Source organism: Mesoplodon bidens, assembly GCF_964165515.1.
Source record: "Mesoplodon bidens genome assembly, chromosome: 10".
In the NCBI taxonomy this organism is placed as follows: Eukaryota; Metazoa; Chordata; class Mammalia; order Artiodactyla; family Ziphiidae; genus Mesoplodon; species Mesoplodon bidens.
In genome coordinates this window covers 41,145,946-41,166,325 of record NC_138172.1, presented here as the reverse complement: position 1 = coordinate 41,166,325, position 20,380 = coordinate 41,145,946, and the positions used below count along the sequence as shown (strand labels likewise).

At 49.1% G+C, this 20,380-nt stretch overlaps 2 protein-coding genes across 3 annotated transcripts in view; one reads left to right on the top strand and one right to left on the bottom strand.

Moving 5' to 3' along the window:
* CCDC12 (coiled-coil domain containing 12) overlaps positions 1-17,142 on the bottom strand; it is a 49,103-nt gene extending 31,961 nt beyond the window's left edge. Inside the window, exon 1 of the mRNA XM_081246594.1 lies at positions 17,001-17,142. Within this exon, the coding sequence (XP_081102720.1) occupies positions 17,001-17,111 (111 nt within the window). The 5' untranslated portion in view covers positions 17,112-17,142. The remainder of the gene's footprint in view (positions 1-17,000) is intronic.
* A 1,884-nt stretch (positions 17,143-19,026) lies between these two features.
* The window catches only part of NBEAL2 (neurobeachin like 2), a 30,893-nt gene continuing 29,539 nt past the window's right edge, over positions 19,027-20,380 (top strand). For both annotated transcript variants that reach the window (XM_081245795.1, XM_081245793.1), the window contains exon 1: positions 19,027-19,640. In XM_081245795.1, the coding sequence (XP_081101921.1) occupies positions 19,590-19,640 (51 nt within the window). In that variant the 5' untranslated portion in view covers positions 19,027-19,589. The remainder of the gene's footprint in view (positions 19,641-20,380) is intronic.

Below are 20,380 nucleotides of genomic sequence, written 5' to 3'. Positions count from 1 at the left end.
GCCATCCTTGAAAGGACAAATGTTTTCTGCTCCAGCCACTCATATTTTCTCTAGACAGAGCAGCTCTTGAGAGCCCTGAATCAAAACAGCTCTGGAGTGTGGATTTTACTGGCCACGGGGCCTCATTACCACAGCAACTGTTTTTCCTCTTGGAATTCTTTCAAGAGTACAAGCTGTTGCTTCCCTCAAAAACAAAACCGGGGAGAAGCCAGGGCACCGAGGAGTAAGGGAAGACCCTGAAAGAAGGAGGGCCAGACGTGACGAAGCCACAGCAAGCTCTGCCTTGGGGTCTCCCAGGTCTCTGCAATGGCTTAGCAACTAGAAATGGCGAGTCCCTCCCAGCTGTTTAGGGTTGTATGTATTGGGGGGGAGCCAGGCTCAGCAGTGTTGAGGGTGTGGGGTGTGGTCCATGTGTGTGTTTTGGGGAGTTATGGGATGTGCAGAGGTGTGGGATGGAGGTACTAAGGGTTGAGAATGCAGGGGACTGGGTGTAGTCTGGCGGGTTGCTGTGTGGGGTACGTGGGGAGGGGCTGGGGAAGTGTGAGGAGGTATGGGATACGATGATGTAAGGGAGTGAGCGGGGGTTGGAGGATGTGGGGGGGATACTGGTGTGTGTGTGTGTGTCTGTACGTGCTGGAGGTGGGTTGGGGGTATGTGAGGGGGGTGTGGGGAAGTATGTGAGTGTGGGTTGGGGGGAGGTGTTCTTCAGTATCCCAAGATGAAACACGGGACATATCTTCCCCTGAAACAAGAACACAGGGCTGCGGGGGGTGGGGGTGCTTCCCTGGTGGCGCCGTGGTTAAGAATCTGCCTGCTGATGCAGGGGACATGGGTTCAGGCCCTGGTCCTTGAAGATCCCACATGCCACGGAGCAACTAAGCCCGTGAGCCACAACTACTGAAGCCCGCGCGCCTAGAGCCCGTGCTCCACAACAAGAGAAGCCACCACAATGAGAAGCCCGCACACCGCAACGAAGAGTAGCCCCCGCTCGCCACAACCAGAGAAAGACAGCGCACAGCAATGAAGATCCAATGCAGCTAAAAATAAATAAGTTAAAAAAAAAAAAAAGGGGGCTTCCCTGGTGGCGCAGTGGTTGAGAGTCCGCCTGCCGATGCAGGGGACGCGGGTTTGTGCCCTGGTCTGGGAAGATCCCACATGCCGCGGAGCGGCTGGGCCCGTGAGCCATGGCCGCTGAGCCTGTACGTCCGGAGCCTGTGCTCTGCAACGAGAGAGGCCACAACAGTGAGAGGCCCGCGTACCGCAAAAAAAAAAAAAAAACGAACACGGAGGAAAGTCGGGGAGGGATAAATGGGGAGATTGGGATTGACAAATACACATTAATATATATAAAATAGGTAACTAAGAAGAACCTACTGTATAGCACAGGGAACTCTACTCAATACTCTGTAATGACCTACCTGGGAAAAGAACCTAAAAAAGAGTGGACACATGTATATGTATAACGGATTCACTTTGCTGTACACCTGAAAGTAACACATCATTATAAATCAATTATACTCCAATAAAAAATTTAAAAATAATAACAAAGAACACAAATTGCATTTCAATCCTGTATTACAATACTTAGTACTACGGAGCAACCACATCCTGGTCCAAGTGTTAGCAGGAGTGAATTTAAAACATACAGCCCGAGTTTGAAACAGCTGACCTAGAAGCAATTGTTCGAGGCAACTCACACTTCTAGTCAGAACACCCCAGTCAGTTGGTCCAGAACATGGAGAGAGTAGATGGCAAGTCCAAGCAGCTTTGGGGAGCCAGGCTCAGCAGGTCTCGGCCCTCTGTGTGAGTCCGTGGTCTGGTGCACAAAGCCAAGGGGCTCAGAGTCATGGGACAAAGAACACCCAGGACAACTGCCAATGCCATGAAATATCCAAATGCTTAGTTAAAATAAGTTTGAGTTGTCCCTGCCCCAAGGAGCTGCCTGTCTACTGAGGGGCTGGCATGAACTGGGACTCAGTAACATTCAAAAAAAAAAAAATTGGTTACTACTATTATTATTATAGTAACTACAACTATTATCAAGATGTGGGAAGTTAGCAGTATGGCTTATCAAGGACGCTGCATGCCAACCATTCACAAGGAAACAGTCTTCTTTCTAAAAAAAACAAATGTCAAATAATAAGTAGTGCTGAGTCACTGATATCCATATGGGGGAAAAATCTTGACCTCTACCTCACACCATGTAAAAATAAATAAATTCCAGATGGACTGGCAATCTAAAGGTGAAAGGTAAAACAGTAAAACTTCTAGAATATAACATAAGAGAATATCATCATGACCCAGAGTATGCAACAATTTCCTTAAATAGGCCATAGAAGGTATTAGGGGGAAAAATTGATAAACTGGTCTACTTTAAATGAAGAACTTCTGTTCATCAAAGAATGCAATTAAAAGCAAGAAAAGTGAAGGCCCAGAGGCGGTAGAAGAGACAGTTGCAGCACACATACAGAACAAAGGATTCACCCAGGACTGGAATAAAGAACTCCTAAAAATCAACAGGAAAAAGTATCAGGCAATCCAATAAAAGGCCTGAACAGGTACTTCATATAAACAGATGAAAAGATACAGAACTCTATTAGTTAGGAAGAAAATGCAAATTTAAACCACAAAGGTGCTAGAGAGGGCTCTCATATACACCGCTGGTGGGAGTGTAAAATGGTACAGGCGTTTTGGAAAACTGCTAGGCAGTATCTACCCTATATATGCCCTATGACCTAGCAATTCTACTCACAGGCATACACCCAGCAGACATATGTACATAGATTCACCAAGACATGCACAAGATTGGGTACAGCAGCATAATCCATAATAGCCCCACCCTGAAAATCTAGAGTGGAATGGATAAAATGCGGTGTATTCAAACAATGGAATACTGTACAGCAATAAGAATGAAGTAATGCCACACTCAATAAAATAGCCCACACAGATAATGATGAATGAAAGAAGCCAGATACAAGAGTATGTGCTGTATGATTCCATTTACATAAGGTTCAAAAGTAAGAAAAGCCAAACTCTGGTGTTAAAAGTCCCAAGGGGTAGATTACTCTTGAGATGTAAGCACCTGGGTGGGGGCAGGAAGGGGATTCTGGAATTCTGCCACGTTTCTTGATCTGAGTTACTGATTACATGGGTGTATTCACTTAGTGAAAATAATGGAGCTGATTTGTGTACTTTTCTTTCTGTATAATATACTTCAATTAAGAGGTTTTTTAAAAAAAAATTTTAGCGCCATTTCATTGTTGTTAAAACAGAAAAACTGACATCCATTTAGAAACCAAAAATAAATCATTAAAACCTAAAGCGGGGGCTAATTCTGTCTAGATGACAGTAAGAAGTAAGTTCTCCAAAGAGAAGAATATCTCGGGGCCCCAAGCACACCAAGAAGACAGCTACCTGGACACCAAGAGGGAAGCACACTCCCTCACACCCTCCTGACTCTAGGAGACAAGCGAATACAACTGAGGGATTCACCATCAAGGTCACACAAATTCTTTTGTTGCAAAAGCTAAGAGAAAGATTACACACCAGCTTGAATTTCAAGATTCCTTTGCTTTCCAATTCCTGTCCCCCATCAGTGGGGCCTTGAGAACACCTGGTTACATCTTGTAATGCCACAGAAGTCACCCGAAAGGGAAACTGAGGCCTGAATAACTGTGTCAGTGCAGTGGAGGAGCAAGAAAGAGGGATCTTGTCTTCTGGCTTCCTGTCTAGGGTCCCTTCTGCTACATGAGGCTGCCTCAGCCACCGCAGGTGAGCTAAACCGTAAAGGAGCCAGAACAGCTGTGCATCTACCTCGGGAAGCCCTACCCGCCCAGGGAAACTTATAAAGAGGTTCACCCTTTGCCCAGTTCAGTAGCTTCTCCCCACGATAGCAGAGCAAGCTGAGGGAAGGTCTCGTTCTATTCCCTGCAGCCCATGGCAAAGCCCCTCCCTGCACAGCTCCAAGGGGGAGGCTGCACCAGTTCCACCCCATTGGGAGGGCTCCACGGGACTCAGCCATGAGGTGGTGGGCTCCTCTGTGCCCATCTCCAGGAGGGCAGTCCTGTGTGACGTTGTACAGCCCCTGACCCTCTCTGGGTCTCCAGTGTCACATGTGTAAAGTAAAGGGGTCCTCACTGGGGGTAGAACAAGAGTACAGCAGAAAGAATAAACACACATATACACTTCTCATTTCTCAACACCTTTCTGCACCCACCACCCCACTTCATCCTCATCCTGGGGGGCCGGGGTTACCGTGGCCGGCTGAAGAAATGTAAGCTCAGGAACACGAGGAGATTTTCCTATCGGTCTCAGAGTTAGCAGAGTAGCAGGCAAGGTGGCAAATGCAATCTGCCTAGGCAACCCTGGTGCAGGGAACCTCAGAGAAGCCACCAGCCTGACTCAAGAGGCAGCACTCAGTTCAAATGGGAGCAGCCCTCGGGGCCCGCCCGCCCACAGGGATGGGTAAGGGCAAAAGAGAAGGAAGCAGGAAGGCCGCCCGCTCCACAGCACTGGGCCAGCCCAGAGAGCCAAGCCACAGGGGCACTGCCTCAGCCTGTGCTACCTCTCCTGAGAGACCGGTGAGTCTTACCGCTGGGGTCCGGTGAGGCCTTGCTACAGTGGAAAGGAGGCCCAATTCACAGCGAGGCTGTGGTTGCCATGCTGCACCCCTATCCAGCCGGCCTGGACCCCACTGGCACCCTCCCCTCCCACATACACTTCCCTGAAACAGCTGGACCAAGCTTGCCTGCCACCTTGTCCTGCCCAAAGCCATCCCAGTCCTCACCTGGCTTCCCTCAGCCCCACTGCCCCCTCCCTCTAAGTTTCCTCCGCCAACTCCTCCGAAACGCCCGCAGGGCGAGCCTCAGGGCACTGATGGTGCCCCCAGTTCTCCCCCTTTGCTGTCTAAGCTCTGAACCCAGGGGCCCTCATCTAGCCCCACAGCTTCAAATCCTACTACACAAGCACCTCTCAACAGTCCAGATGCCCGCCTGCCAGCCTCTCTGCACTTAGATGTCTAATAGTCGTCTCAGGCCTAAAGTGACCTAAACTGGACTCCTGATTTCCCCTTCAAGACCACTGTTCCCTGGACTTATCTCAGGAACAGGCCCCACCATCCACTCAGCTCATTCACCTCACAGCCCATCTGTCAGGACGTCCCGGAACCCTGTCCGAGGGCCACTGCCTCACACCTCGGCTAATGCAGCAGCCTCCTACCGCCACACACTGTCAGGGCAGGGCACTGGTGCTCGCTCAGGCCTCCAGTGGCTCCCCATCAGAGGGAGGTCCAGCCCCTGCGGCCCCAGCCTCCCAGGGCCTCTCTACTCTCAGGCCCACCCTACGCCCCCAACCTTTGACTCTACTCCTGCCACACAGGGATTCTTTCTGCCCCTGAAACCAGCCAAGCTCCACCTAGCTCAGAATGCTCTTCCCTAGATCTTGGCATCCCATCCCTCCCACCCCCACCCCCACCCCCACCCCCACCCCTCACTCCTACCCCCTCTATCTCAAATCTCCCACTCAGAGAGATCTTCCCAACCGAAGGCGGCTGTGCAACACGCATGCGCACGCGCGCGCGCGCGCACACACACACACACACACACACACACACACACACCCAACAACCCCATCCTAGCCCTCACAAGTTATCTTCCCTGTTTACGTGTACTTTACTAACCACCTACTCCTCCCATGGAAGCCCCTGGAGTCAGGGAGGCAGTCTTATTCACAGGCTGGATCCCCAGGGCCTGGCACACAGCTGGTGCTCAATAATACTTGTTTGGTGGCTGGCTGCAGAGTTTCTGCAGTCAGAAAGGGCAGCTAATGCTCCAGGGAAAGGAGATGTTCTACTTCCTTTTGTCAAGGGAGAATGTCAGGGGAGTGATCAGAGATTTCCAGAAAAATAATGTATCAGAATCATCTGGGGAACTATAAAAATGCTTTGATTCTAAGATCCTGACAGGAGGTTTGGGATGGAGCCAGAGAACAGATTGCAAATTGCCTCCCCACGTGATCCTGATGCACTGGTAGGTCTGAGGACCTCTGACTGAACCAACATCTTTATTTTGCAAATGAACAAGTCAGGGCCCTCCAAGCCGATGACTGAATCCAAAGTTTCAACACTGGTTCATCAACAGGTGTCTGTGCTGGGAGCCCAAACCTCCCACCCACAGGGTTCTCTCTCTCACTGGCTCTAAGACCTTAGGGTCTGAGCAGAGGTGGGGAAGAGGTCAGTCCTTAAGATGAATGGGAACTGCAAACCTCGTCAAGGTTGCAGCTCTGCAAATCCACTTTGATAATCTAACATTTTGCACTAAAAATGAATTCCACCTTCAAGGAATTAGGGCTAGGCTGAGTAAAGGCAGGGTACCAGGAGGATGTCCTCTTTGCTTCCATCGGAAACAGAGCGGGCTCCACCCACTGTCACTCAGCAGAGAGGGCTGGAGGACCACTTGACTTCCCTGCTTCCAAGAGGGCAGAGGATAAAGGACAGACACCCATGTTTATAAAAGGCCCATGGGCAAGATCTTGAGCTGGACACTTCTTGGACCTCTTTCTCTGGGCTCTTAGCTACTGAAGAGGTCAGAAGCCATGTCTAGGATAGGGAGGCTCAGAGTTTTGAAGATCTGCTTCTATCCCAAAGATGTGATGAATGGAACTGAGATTTGAACCACATTACCTGGCTCCAAAGCAGATGCTCTCCGCTAAGCCAGGCAGCTCCCACCAGGCAGCCTGATGGCAATTTCTGTGTGTGATGGGAAGGAGACCCCTTCCTGGGGGCCACTTGTTCCCAAGCACCTGGGGTTGAGGAGTAGAGAGGGATACAGGGCCAGGGACTAAGGGACCATCCAGGATTGGCAAGACGGCAAAGCACAGGCACAAGAGGTCCCTTCAGCCTCAGCTTTCCTTGTCTATTAAATAGGGAGAAACCAACACCTACCTCAAAGGGCTGCTTTGGGGACTGAACAAGTCACGAGATCCTGTCACAAACGGCCGTGTAAATGTTGTACTGCCAACCTGCAAAAGGCTGTCAACCCAAGAGGCAGTCACCTCCTCAAGTGACTTAGCAATTAGGCTGTTGGGCATGGGGTGTGGCCACATGGGGTGGGGACAGAGACAACTTCCTGAGAGGTGATCAGGACATGGACAAGTCAGACTCCCCCCAGCTCACTGGGCTCTCCTCCACCGCCCCCCTCACTGCCCTACTCTGCCCGCCCCCCACTTGCTAGCCCTTCCCTCCAGCTCCCTCTTCTGCCCCCATCTGGCCAGGACCTTCCCCGGCGCACCAAAGTCAGAAAGTTTCAACGTGCTCCGCTTTGCCTGGGCACTGCTCCCATTCTCCACACGCACATTCCTTGAGTGGGAAGATCACAACTGTACCGCTGAATGGTCAGCATTTAACTGCACTGGGTGCACACACAGAAGGTCAGGGATATGCAGGTGCTGAAGACACCAGCCACGAAGACTGGCAACTTCAAAGCCCTCTGCCCCAACTCTAGGCCCCCCAAGACCTGGCTCTGTGGTGCAATGGGTAGCACATTGGACTTTTAGGCCCCCCAGGCTGATCTGATGGTCCCCTGGGTTTCCACCTGCCCACTCCCTCTCAGCTCTCAATAAATGGGAGTTAGGTAGAGACATGGTCTCTTATGAGATGGACTAGAGGAAGCAAGTCCTCCAGAGATGCACTATCCTATAAGACAGCCATAAGTCAAGTGTAGCTGTTCAAATGTAAACTAATTAAAATGGAATAAAATTAATGTCCTGTTAGCCACATTTCAAGGGCTCAAGAGCCACATGTGGCTTGTGGCTATGGCACTGGACAGCACAGATTATATGTAGAACACTGAACAGTCCTGCTCTGATCTCTAGAGCCAGGTAAAAAACAGGAACTGCTGTTGAACCTGAAAGCTGACAGCCAGACCTTGGCCCTAAGATCACACCCAACCCCTGAGGGGCTGGCCAGGCCGACAACCAGTCTCCCTGTCTCAGGGCAGAAAGAGACAGCCCAATCCAGGCCAAATGTAGGTAGAGCCAACAGCCAAGGGGCAAGTGTTTGTGCCAAGTGAATCACCTTCAGAAGCCACCATTTGGCTGCTGAGGAAGAGGTCAGAAAAGAAAGTGGCCTCACAGTGCCCTGCTGGATGGCATGGTAGAGAGATGCCACAGAACTTCACCTACAGCCTTGAACTATTCACCTACTCACCCAGCTTGGAACTTCTGGATGAGCATCAAGAAATGAGGTTCAAATACTGCAATACAGAAATATGTGCCCGGGCAAGCTGGCTGCCCTTGCAGCTGCAAGCCCTGGCTCCTGCAGAACTTGGCCACCAAAGCACCCAGCAGCACTTTCAGACCTCATCCGTGCCCCAATCCCTGCCAACTGCTTGCTGTCAAACCCTCTGGAGTATCCCCCACTCTCCCTTCTGTGCCCCTGAATGTTCCCATCTCTGAACTGCTCCCCTGGAACATTCCTCTCCAGCTATTTTAATACTCCCTTCCCAGTCCCATCCACCACAACTCAGCCCATGTTCCACTCTGCCTTCCCATGAAGCCTCCCTGGACCGAGCTTGGCTTTCCCAGGAAATGAACCCCAGGAGCACAGTCGAACATCGTATGTGGTCTTTCCACCTGTCAACCTGGGTTGGCTGACCTACAGGATGCTGCTACAAGCAGGGCTGTCCCTGCATAAAAGCCCCCTCTAGCAGGGGGTCTTGCTTGAGCTGGAATCCAGGAGAGTCACTTATGTTCCATAACCTCGGGCACCTGAACCTCTTCTTGTCTTGCCCCCTCTCAAATCAGTTGCATCAGATGGGCTAGCAAGGAAGCACTTTGTAAAACTGCTAAGCTGCACAACCATGATGGAGCTTTACTGCTGAATAATACACAGAAACTTCATGACTATAATTTTGAGTCCATCTGTCACAATCTCAGCACTGATTCCTCCACACTACACTAAATTATGTTTATAGTCTTGTGGGGGAGGAAAGGAAGATAACACCATGAGGAAAATCAACCTCATGCCCGAAACCCTGACGCCTCCTGCAAAACCACGTGCACAGAAGGTATCAATGAAGGCCCTGCACAGAGTCTAGGGGGCCAACAGGGAGCCACCCCATGGGGCAGACAGGCACTCTCCATCAACAGGGGCAGGCTGAGGCAGCGCTCGACCCTGGAGTCTGTCCCACAGAGGCCTCGTCCTAACATCAGAAGACTGAACTAAAAGTGGGGCACCACTTCCTCCCTGAGGGAGGAGACCACTTGCTTCCTATCTGCCAGCAGTAGGTAGGCCATACTTCCTCCCCACTCACAGGTCCCACAAGAAATGACTGTGGACTGAAAAATTAACTCAGACTTTAGACCCTTGACTCTCTTTTCCCCAGGCATCCACCCCAAAAGTAACGTCACTCAAGAACTGTGGAGATTACATATGACACTAAAAACACAGGTAACAAAAGGTAAGAAAAGATAATTTGGACTCTATCAAGATTTTTAAAACTTTTGTGCATCAAAAGACACTACCAGGGCCTCCCTGGTGGCGCAGTGGTTGAGAGTCCGCCTGCTGATGCGGGGGACAGGGGTTCGTGCCCCGGCCCGGGAGGATCCCACGTGCCGCAGAGCGGCTGGGTCTGTGAGCCATGGCCGCTGGGCCTGCGCGTCCGGAGCCTGTGCTCCGCAATGGGAGAGGCCACAACAGTGAGAGGCCCACATACAGAAAAAAAAAAAAAAGACACTACCAAGAGACAGAAAAGACAACTCACAGAATGGGAGAAAATATTTGCAAGTCCCATTCCTGATAATGGTTTAATGTCCAGCGTATATAAAAAAATCAACAACTCAACAACAGAAAGACAAGCCACCCAATTAAAAAATGGGCAAAGGACATGAGTAGATATTTCTCCAGAGAACATATACAAATGGCAAATAAGCACATAAAAAGATGCTCAACAGCAATAATCATTAGGGAAATGCAAATCAAAACCACAACAGTGGGGCTTCCCTGGTGGCACAGTGGTTGAGAGTCCGCCTGCTGATGCAGGGGACGCGGGTTCGTGCCCCAGTCTGGGAGGATCCCACATGCCGCGGAGCGGCTGGGTCCGTGAGCCATGGCTGCTGGGCCTGTGCATCCGGAGCCTGCGTTCCGCAACGGGAGAGGCCACAGCAGTGAGAGGCCCATGTACCGCAAAAAAAAAAAAAAAAAAAAAAAAAAAACCACAACAGTGGACTTCCCTGGTGGCGCAGTGGTTAAGAATCTGCCTGCCAATGTAGGGGACTGAGCCCGCGTGCCACAACTACTGAGCCCGCGTGCCACAACTACTGAAGCCTTCACACCTTAGAGCCTATGCTCCGCAACAAGAAAAGCCACCACAATGAGAAGCCCGTGCACCACAACGAAGAGTAGCCCCTGCTCGCTGCAACTAGAGAAAGCCCGCACACAGCAATGAAGACCCAAAGCAGACAATAAATAAATAAATAAATAAAATAATAATTAAAAAAAACACGATAGTGACATACCACTTCACACCTACTAGGAGAGCTAGAATTATTTTTTTTTAAGGAAAATCACAAGTGTTGGCAAGTATGTAGAGAAATTGGAACCCTCATGCATTGCAGGTAGTAGTGGAAAATGGTACAGCTGCTCTGGCAAACAGTTTGGCAGTTTCTCAAAAAGTTAAACACAGAATTATAAGCAATTCCACTCCTTAGGTATATACCCAAAAGAACTGAAAACAGGAACTGAAACAAATACTTATACACCAAAACGTACACCACTACACCAATGACAGCATTAGTCACAACTGCCAAAAGGTGTCCATCAACAGATGATTGGATAAACAAAATGTGGCATGTACATATAATGGAATATTATTCAGCCTTAAAAAGGAATGAAACTCTGTTACATACTAGAATGGATGAACCTTGAAAACTTTTGCTAAGTGAAATAAGCCAAACACAAAAGAACAAATACTGCAAGATTCCATTTATATGAGGTATTTACATCAGGCAAATTCAGAGATACAGAAAGTAGGTTAGAGGCTACAAGGCGCCGGGGTAAGAGAGGAATAGGGAGTTATTGCTTAATGAGTGCAGAGTTTCTGTTTAGAGTGATGATGAAACGTTTTAGAAATAGTGGTGACGGGCTTCCCTGGTGGCGCAGTGGTTGAGAGTCCGCCTGCCGATGCAGGGGACACGGGTTCGTGCCCCTATCCCGGAAGATCCCACATGCCGCGGAGCGGCTGGGCCCGCGAGCCATGGCCGCAGAGCCTGTGTGTCCGGAGCCTGTGCTCCGCGACGGGAGAGGCCACAGCAGTGAGAGGCCCGCGTACAGCAAAAAAAAAAAAAAAAAAAAAGAAATAGTGGTGACGGTTGCACAACATTGTGAATATAGTTAATGCCAATGAAAAATGGTTAAATGGCAAATTTTATGTCATATAGATTTTACCATAATAAAAAAATACCAAAAAAAAAACTGTGGCAAATAAGGCTACACCCATTCTTGTCAGTGGGAAGAAGGGCCAGAATCAGGACTAACTGGGATCTTAATCAGTAGGGATTAAGGCATGTAGATACGGGCAGCTTGGACTTAGGACCTATACTCTTTTTTTTTTAAACTTTATTTTAAACTTTATTTATTTGTTTGTTTGTTTGTTTGTTTATTTTTGGCCACACCATGCGTCATACAGAATCTTAGTTCCCCAGCCAGGCATCAAACCTGTGCCCCTTGCAGTGGAAGCACGGATTCTTAACCACTGGACTGCTAGGGAAGTCCTGGGCCTATACTCTTTTTCCACTATTGTTTTTTGGGGATGTAATTCATAAAACCTCAAGGAATCAGAAATTATATAGGAAAGCTTCTCAACTTGCCCCCACCCTGCCTCTGAGAAACCAGCCCAAGTCAGTGCATAAAGAGAGTCACCACCTGTTCTCATGGTCCCTCCTAACCCCAGCACTCTCCTGGGATACCGCCTCCTTATGTGACAAATAAAACCGCCTCCCATTTATTGGCCTTAGTGCTGCCACCTATAAATTAGCCCTCCTTCTTCCTTCTTCTCAAGGCTGTCATCAAGACCAGATAAGATAAGCCAGGCAGGCGGTATCATTAGCCATGTTAAATCTGAAAACACTGTTGCCTTTAATAAAGAAATTAAACTGCTAGAGCTACAGAGTAAAATAGGAGCACCATGTACTCCCCCCCTCTCTTTCCTTCTTTCCTTTTCTTCATAACATCATCTCCGTCTAACACTAGATATACTTTGCTTGACCATCTGTGCCCCCAGCTAAATGGAAGCTGCTTGGGGCACAGACTTCTGTGTGCTTTGTTCACTGTGGTACCTCCAGTGCCTGAATCACTGGTGCACAGTAGGTGCTCAGTACACCTCTGTTGAAGGAATGGACTACTAGCTCTAATAACCCATTTTGAAACAAACCAAACAATATTTCATCACCTACTGCTAATGCACCATTGACACCACTGCATGGAAATCAAAGAGTCAACTAAAAATTCTAACTTCGCTTTCTAAGCAGGAAAAGGACTATACGAGTGGAAAAATCAGGAGCTCCTAGATACGCATGCCAAGAAAGGAAAAAGCTTCCAACGGAATCAAAATTGTGGCTTCACAGTAACTCTTGTTTCTTAAAATGAATGCAAGGAAACTCCAAAGGCCAGTGAGCTCTCAATTCCAAGAGGAAAGTCATGTGATTTCCAAATGTCCATTTTTTAGAAATGAGTTCACAGCCATGAGCTTTCTGAAGTCAGATCTGTGAAGATTAAACCAATTAAAGTAGTAATCAGTATGCCAACAAACTGGATAACCTAGATTAAATGGACAAATTCCTAGAAACACACGATGTAACCAAACTGACTCATGAAGAAATAAAAAATTTGAATAGACCTATAATTAAAAAGACGACTGAATAAGTAACCAAAAACCTCCCAGCAAAGAAAAGCCCAGGGCCAGATGGCTTTACTGGTGAATTCCACCAAACACTTAAAGAGTTAACACCAAACCTTCTAAAACTCTTCGAAAAAAATGAAGAGAAGGAAATACTTCCTAAATCATTCTATAAGATCAGCACTACCCTGATAGCAAAGCCAGACAAGCTACAGATCAATATCCCTTATGAATACTGTTGCAAAAATCTTTAACAAAATACTAGCAAACTGAATTTAGCAGCATATTAAAAGGTTTATACTCCATGGCTAAGTGGAATTTACTCGTGAAATGCAAGGATGGTTCAACTTACAGAATTAATCAACATAATACCATAATAAAATGTAGGAAAAAAACCACACGATCATCTCAATTGATTAAGAAAAAGCATTTGATGAAATCCAATTCCCCTTCATGATAAAAACACTCAACACTAGAAATAGAAGGAAACTTCCTCAACATGATAAAGACCATATATGAAAAACCCATAGTGAACATCACACTCAATGGTCAAAGACTGAATACTCTTTCCCTAAGGTCAGGAACAAAACAAGATGCCTTCTTTCAACAATTCTATTCAATATGGTACTGAAAGTTCCAGCCAGAGCAATTAGGCAAGAAAACAAATAAAAGGCATCCAAATTGAAAGAGAAGTAAAATTATCTCTCTTCAATGATGACATGATCTTATATGCAGAAAACCCTAAAGAGTCCACCAAAAAAACAAAACAAAAACAAAACCAAAAAAACCCTGTTAGAATAAATAATAAATTCAGCAAAGTTCCAGGATACAAAATCAATGAACAAAAATCAGCAGCATTTCTATATGCTGGCAATGAACAATCTGAAAAGGAAATTAAGAAAACAATCCGATTTACAACAACACTAAAAAGAACGAAATACTTTGGAATACATTTACCAAGGAGGCTAAAGACTTGTACAATGTAAATTAAAGAGTATTGTTGAGAGAAATTAAAGACTTAAATAAACATAAAGACATCCCATGCTCATGAATTGGAAGACTTAATATTGTTAGGATGACAATACTACCCAAAATGATCTACAGATTCAGTGCAATCCCTATCAAAATCTCAATGGTGTTCTTTGCACAAATAGAAAAATCTATCCTCAAATTCATATGGAATCTCAAGGAATCCCAAACAGCCAAAACAATCTTGAAAGAGAACTAAGTTGGAGGACTCACTCTTCCTGATTTCAAAACTTACTACAAAGCTACAGTAATCAAAACAATGTGATACTGGCATAAGGACAGACATACAGACCAATGGGACAGAATAGAAAGTCTAGAAACAAACCCTTGCATATATGGTTAAATGATTTTCAAGAGGGGTACAAAGAACATTCAATAGAGAAAGGACAGTCTTTTCAACAAACGGTACCGGGAAAGCTGGATCTTCACATGCAAAAGAATATACCGGATCCTTACGTTATATCATATACAAATATTAACTTAGAACGGATCAAATATTAACTTAGAACGGATCAAATGTAGGAGCTAAAACTATAAAACTCTTAGAAGAAAACACAGGGGAAAAGCTTCATGATCTTGGATTTGATGATGGTTTATTAGGTATGATACCAAAAGCAGGATCAACAATAGGAAAAGATAAACTGAACTTCATTAAAATTTAAAACTTTGTGCATCAAAGGACATTATCAGGAAAGTAAAAAGACAACCTTGGGAATGGGAGAAAATATTTGCAAATCACCCATCTGATAAGGGGTTAATATCCACAATACATTAAGAACTCCTACAATTCAACAACTACCACCAAAACCCAATTTAAAAATGGGCAAAGGATCGAATAGACATTTCTCCAAAGAAGATACACAAATGGCCATAGGCACATGAGAAGATGCTCAATATCACTACCCATCAAGGAAATGCAAATCAAAACTACAACCACAATTAGGATGTGTATAACCAACAAAACATAAAGAAAAAAAAAAGTGTTGGCAAGGGTGTGGAGAAGCTGGAACCCTTGTGCATTGCTGGTGGGAATGTAAAATGATGTGGCAGCTATGGAAAATACGGCGGTTCCTCAAAAAGTTAAACACAGAATTACTGTATGATCCCAAAATTCCACTTCTGGATATATACACAAAAGAACTGAAAACAGGGACACAAACAGATATTTGTATACCCACTACTTACAACAGCCAAAAGCTAGAAGCAACTCAAATGCCCACTAACAGATAAATGGATAAACAAAATGTGGTATATACAAACAATGGAATATTATTCAGCCTTAAAAAGGAATGAAATTCTGACACATGCTGCAACATGGCTGAACCCTGACAACATTATGCTGAATGAATAAGCCAGTCACAGAGAGACAAGTAGTATATGATTCTCTTATACGAGATACTTAGAGTAGTCAAATTCCATGAGACAGAAAGAATGGTGGCTGCCAGGAACTGGGGAGAGAAGGGGAAGGGGAGTTATTGTTTAATGGGTACAGAGTTTCCATTTGGGATGATGAAAAGTTCTGGAAATAGTGGTTTAATTATATAACATTGTGAATATCCTTAATGTCACTGATTTGTACACTTAAAATGGTAAATTTTATGTTATGTATAGTCTACTAAAATTTTTTAAAAAGTAAAGGAAAAAAATAGGTCCATATTTTCAGCGCATTGAGAGAATCCCTCTTAAAAGGCCAGTTTTCCTAATAGCCTGGGGCATCCTTCCCATTGTAAGGGGGCCTGAGGATGCCATTTTGTCCTTTGTATTCTGCCCTCAAACCCAATTCCATAATCTGGACCCTAAAACCAAGGAAACAGCTCGGGTTGACTAGCTATTGTTTGAAAGGCTGAGGTCTTGAGCATCCCTAGGCCAAGCAGTTTGCAGGGATAACTGACAGAGCCGACAAATTGCCAACAAAAACAGAAGCCAATCCCGCTGGCCTTCACTTTCTATTACTTCCCCTTACACTTTCTCACAGGACACCAGGGAGCCATGCAGAAAGGAAACGGGCCAAACCAACCTGCCTGATTCTTTTTAGTTGGAAAATGGAGTCCCTGTTTCCCCCCATCCATTGCAGGTCTAGATATTTAGTATCCTTTGTATTTTGTACAGCTGAGGACAACGTTTTTGCCCACCCCAAAACAGCAGAACGAACAACGTCCATCCTCTGTACTCTATATACTCTTTAGGGCTCTTGCATACAGATAATCTAACAGATTATCCTGTTAGATCTCAAAATAACCCAGTGAGAATGAATGTTTAGGGATTGTTATCCTCCACTGGAGACATGAAGAAACCGGAGCTCATGAGATGAAGCAATTAGTCCCAAATCCTACAACCCCAAGTGACAGGACCAGGGTTCGCACAGAAGTAGTGAACTTCAGAGTTCTCCTTCCTCTCGATTACTTCGGAAAGAACAACGAAGTAGAAATGGAATCAGACCATTCTGGTGTCAAACAAGACCAAGGAAAAATGTTTCCAAGTTTGGCAACTAATAGGACTAAATCCCCAAAGAAGAGCCTGGTAAAGAACTAAGCGCCCGCCTCTTTCCCTTAGGTCTACCCTAACCCAGACATGGATCTTTCCTTCTGGTTTTTTGTACTCAACGATCCAGCCGGGCGCCCAGAGCAGTCTCATACTGCCCTGCCCAAGGCGCTCTGGCACACAGCGGAGAGTCTGCCAGACTCGCGGTATTTCACCAGGGATGGGAGGCCGGCTGGTCATGGGAAAACGGAAGGTTCAGCGTGCTCAGACACGAACAAATCACGCCCAAACCAACGAGCATATGAAACTAAAACTGGCCCTGGAAATCCACACGGGAAACACCGGCCAGGAGCCAAAGGGCCTGCGGCGCGTCGACCACTGCCCTACCATACCAACGCACGCGCGACAACACTAGCGCAAGCATAATACCGCTCTCGCAGACCCAGACTTGGGCGGGCGCCGACGCCGTGCGCATGCTCCAGCAGCGCGCATGCGCGTCCTCGGCAGTTGCCTTTTCCCAGTAGTCCCCTGCCCTCTCGCCCTGATCCCGAATCCAAACTCTGGGTACCTCAGCCACGGCTCTCACTCTGCATTCCTCACCTTGCGTCCGGTTTTCTCCCGTAAGGCCTTCAGCCGTTCCTTTCGCCGCAACGCCTCTTCCTCCAACCGGCCCACACCGGCCGCAGTAGCCGCCATCTTGCCCGCAGACATCCCCCCTCCCCCACTGTTCTCTTGTCCCGCAGCGCGCAGGCCCAAGGTGTTAGACGAACCCCTCACGGCCAATCCAGGGACGAGAATGGGAGAGCAGGAAGTCCTGAAAGCCAACCAATGCTGAGTTGCTACAGGAGGACCCGCCCCCTTCCTCCCCCACAAAACGTCTAACTCGTCGGGGGTCGGCAAAGAAGGCTCTAAGGCTCGATTCGTCCAATGCCAATCAGGGAAAAAGCGGCAAGAGGAACCAGACCTGAGTGAAGGAGGATAGAGCGCGTCAATCGCTCTGGTTTTACCTAAGCGCCAACCATGCTGGCCACTTGGACTGCGCTGGCCCATCTTTGTCCACTTGCCCTGATTCTTAAAGGCTCGAATGCCTTCATGAAGCCTTCCCTGACTCTCTACTCTGATCCCAGCCTGAGAGGTCTGCCTCTCCTTTCCTCTTAAGCTATCTGTGGCTTCCTGGACGCACTTGTTCATGGGCCTCTGGGCCCTTCTCTGTCCACTCTCAGCTCAAACAAAACCTAAGCAGAGCAGGGCTTGGCTGAATGGCCATTTTCCTCTGGGTTCATGGATGATCCCCTCCCACCTCCAACCCCCCGCCCGCCCCCCCCCACCCGGGGTGGCAAAGTACCCAGGGTCAGACTACCTAACCTGGAGAAGAGCAAACCCCAACTTGGGCCCAGTGGGCCCTAAGGGACCACCCTGAGCTTAGTTCCTGAGAACTAAGCTGAGAGTTGGTTTGGCCTCCGCCAATAGGTGCACTGCTTCCCAGCAGGAGCTGCCAGGGTATCCTTTCCCAAGTCAATTAGCATGCCCTGACAACCGAGAGACCACTTTGGCTGAAGTCAGTATCTTCTGACAGCCTATCCAGGTCCCCAGAGCCACACCTCCTCCCACCTGGGGAGAGTGACTTGTCTCTCAGCAAAGCTGTTCCCTGCTTGTGACCTCCCTTCCCAGGCTGACAGCAGGTGGACACCCACTCCTTGCTTCCCACTTCCCTTCAGAGACCCCCAGTGCCACAGACCCCTGTCCAACTGGCCCCCACAAACGACCCTCTTGACCTCTGTAACTTGGGCCTTTTGGTGCCCTCTCCCCTGCGTCAGGTGGGGTGCCCTGCCAGGGCCTGGTATGCAGGTAGTACCCAATACGCATGTAATAAGTGTTCAGGAAATGTCAGAAGTAGGATGGATGGGGCAGAAGGCCAGAGTGGAGGAGATGCCCAAGAAGCCAGGAGGACAGAACAGGATGGGTATGGGGACAGAGTCTGTCTTTTCTTGGCCACCCAAGGTCTAGGGGGCTCCAGCCTGGTCAGTTCCTCCAATTGATGGTAACTCTCTGGGTCCCACAAACTTTCCCCCCACCCCCAACAAAGGGCCTCACCCCTGCCCAACACCATGGGCCCTCCTGACCTCCCAGGGGGTGTAGGGGGAGGTGGGGGAAGAGGCCCAGGGGTGATGGTGGCAGTGGGTCTGGAAAGTCAGGCCTCTGTCCCTGTCCATGCTGCCCAGATGGTCCTCATTTGGCCCATCTGGGCCCCAGTTTCTCTGCCTGTTAAACAGAAGCATGAGGTACCCTTTAGCCTTTAACCTCTTGACGTTAAAGAAAAAAAATGTGAATCAAGTGCTGAGCCCTGGAATGAAGGGTGCCTCCATTTGGAGTATCTAGGAAGGCTTCCCGGAGGAGGGGATCCAGGCGAGGCAAGGAGTACCTAAATCTTCCAGGGATCTGCCCAACAGATGGAGGGAACTGCTCCCCCGGAGTTATTTCAGGCTTGTCTTGCTGTTTTCTGATCCCCCCTCCCGCCCCCGCCCCGCACTCCTGCCACACAATCCTGCTCCACTAACAACAGGATTAAAAAAGTGACACTTCGGTCTCCCCATAAGAGCTTATACCAACGCCTGGCACGTGGTAAACTCTACAAGTGGTTGTCACGGTTGTTGTCCTCGTTAGTTATTGAAGGACCCTGCCCATCTGCACGCGGCTCACAGCCCCTTCCCCCAATCCCTCGAGCCTGTCCCTTCCACGAATGGTGGCCCTTCCAGCCAGGCGGGCTGTGTCCCGGTTAGATCTAGACGTAAGACAAATCTGGAATCCCTGACCCCGACCCTAGTCCGGGAGGCTCAGATTGGCCTTTCCGGAGGGCGCGGATTGCGGGGGGCGGGGCTGCTGGGCGCCCTCCTGGGCCGCCCTGACCTCAGGCTCCTCCTTCTGTCGGGCTCCCCGCCCTTTGCACGGTCCCGGGATAGGCGGGGCGGCGGTAGCGGCTGCAGAAGCGCAGGAAGCCGGGCGGTGGCCGACAGGGAGGAGGAGGAGCGCGACGGCGGCCAGTACTACTTCCCTCAGTAGTACCGCGCCGCTCCGCCCTGGAGTGACGCCCTCCGCCCATGGGCCTGGCCGAGGGCAACCGGCGGGCGGCGCGGAGGAGGCGGCGGCGGCGGCAGGTGGCGTGCAGCAGGGTTGGAGCCTGGTCGGGCCATGGCCGCCTCGGAGCGGCTCTACGAGTTGTGGCTACTCTACTACGCGCAGGTGAGCCCGCGCCCGCCGTGCCCACAGCTCCGCGCGCCCGGCGTCTGCTGCACCTGCGCCCGGCGCCACCTGGGCCATGTATACGCCCGCGCTGGGCGTGCTCGGGCTCCGCACGCACGTGTGCGCCCCCGGCCGGCTGGTGCCTCTGGCACTTATACCTGGGGGTCGGCCCTCGCGGGCGCGCACCTTACAGGAACCTCTTGGGTGGGGACAGTGCAGCCTCGGTTATCCCTGAGGAGAGGGGCCTGGACCAAGACAGGGCACTTACCCCTTTTACAGTTGGGGAAACTGAGGCCCGGGGGAAAAAAAAAGGCCGGCTGGGTCGGAAGGGGCGGGAGGCTTACTTTGAATTTGGGCGTGCCACTCCTGTGGGCGCAGCCCAGTTGGGTGGTCATGGCCAACGGGTCTGAGTGGGCTGGGGGTCTCCAGGCATGCAAGGGGGGCGTCCCTACTTCGGTCTGACTTGAGTCAAGTCCTCAGATACCCTGCAACGAACTGCCGGTGGTGAGCTCCTCCTTGACCCCAGGTGGCCCCACCCCAACCCCCGGGGGCCAGGGTGTGCATTACGGGGGAGGGGGGGTCCAGCCCAAAGAAAAGATTCGCCTTGGATGCTGGGGGTGAAAATGGGGAATGCGGGTGAGGTGGGAGGGATGTTTGAAAGGGATGGGGGGAGGCCATTTTCTCCTGAGCTCCCCGTCCTTCCTCAGAGACTACCTCAAGTGGCCTCAGAAGGTGAAAGG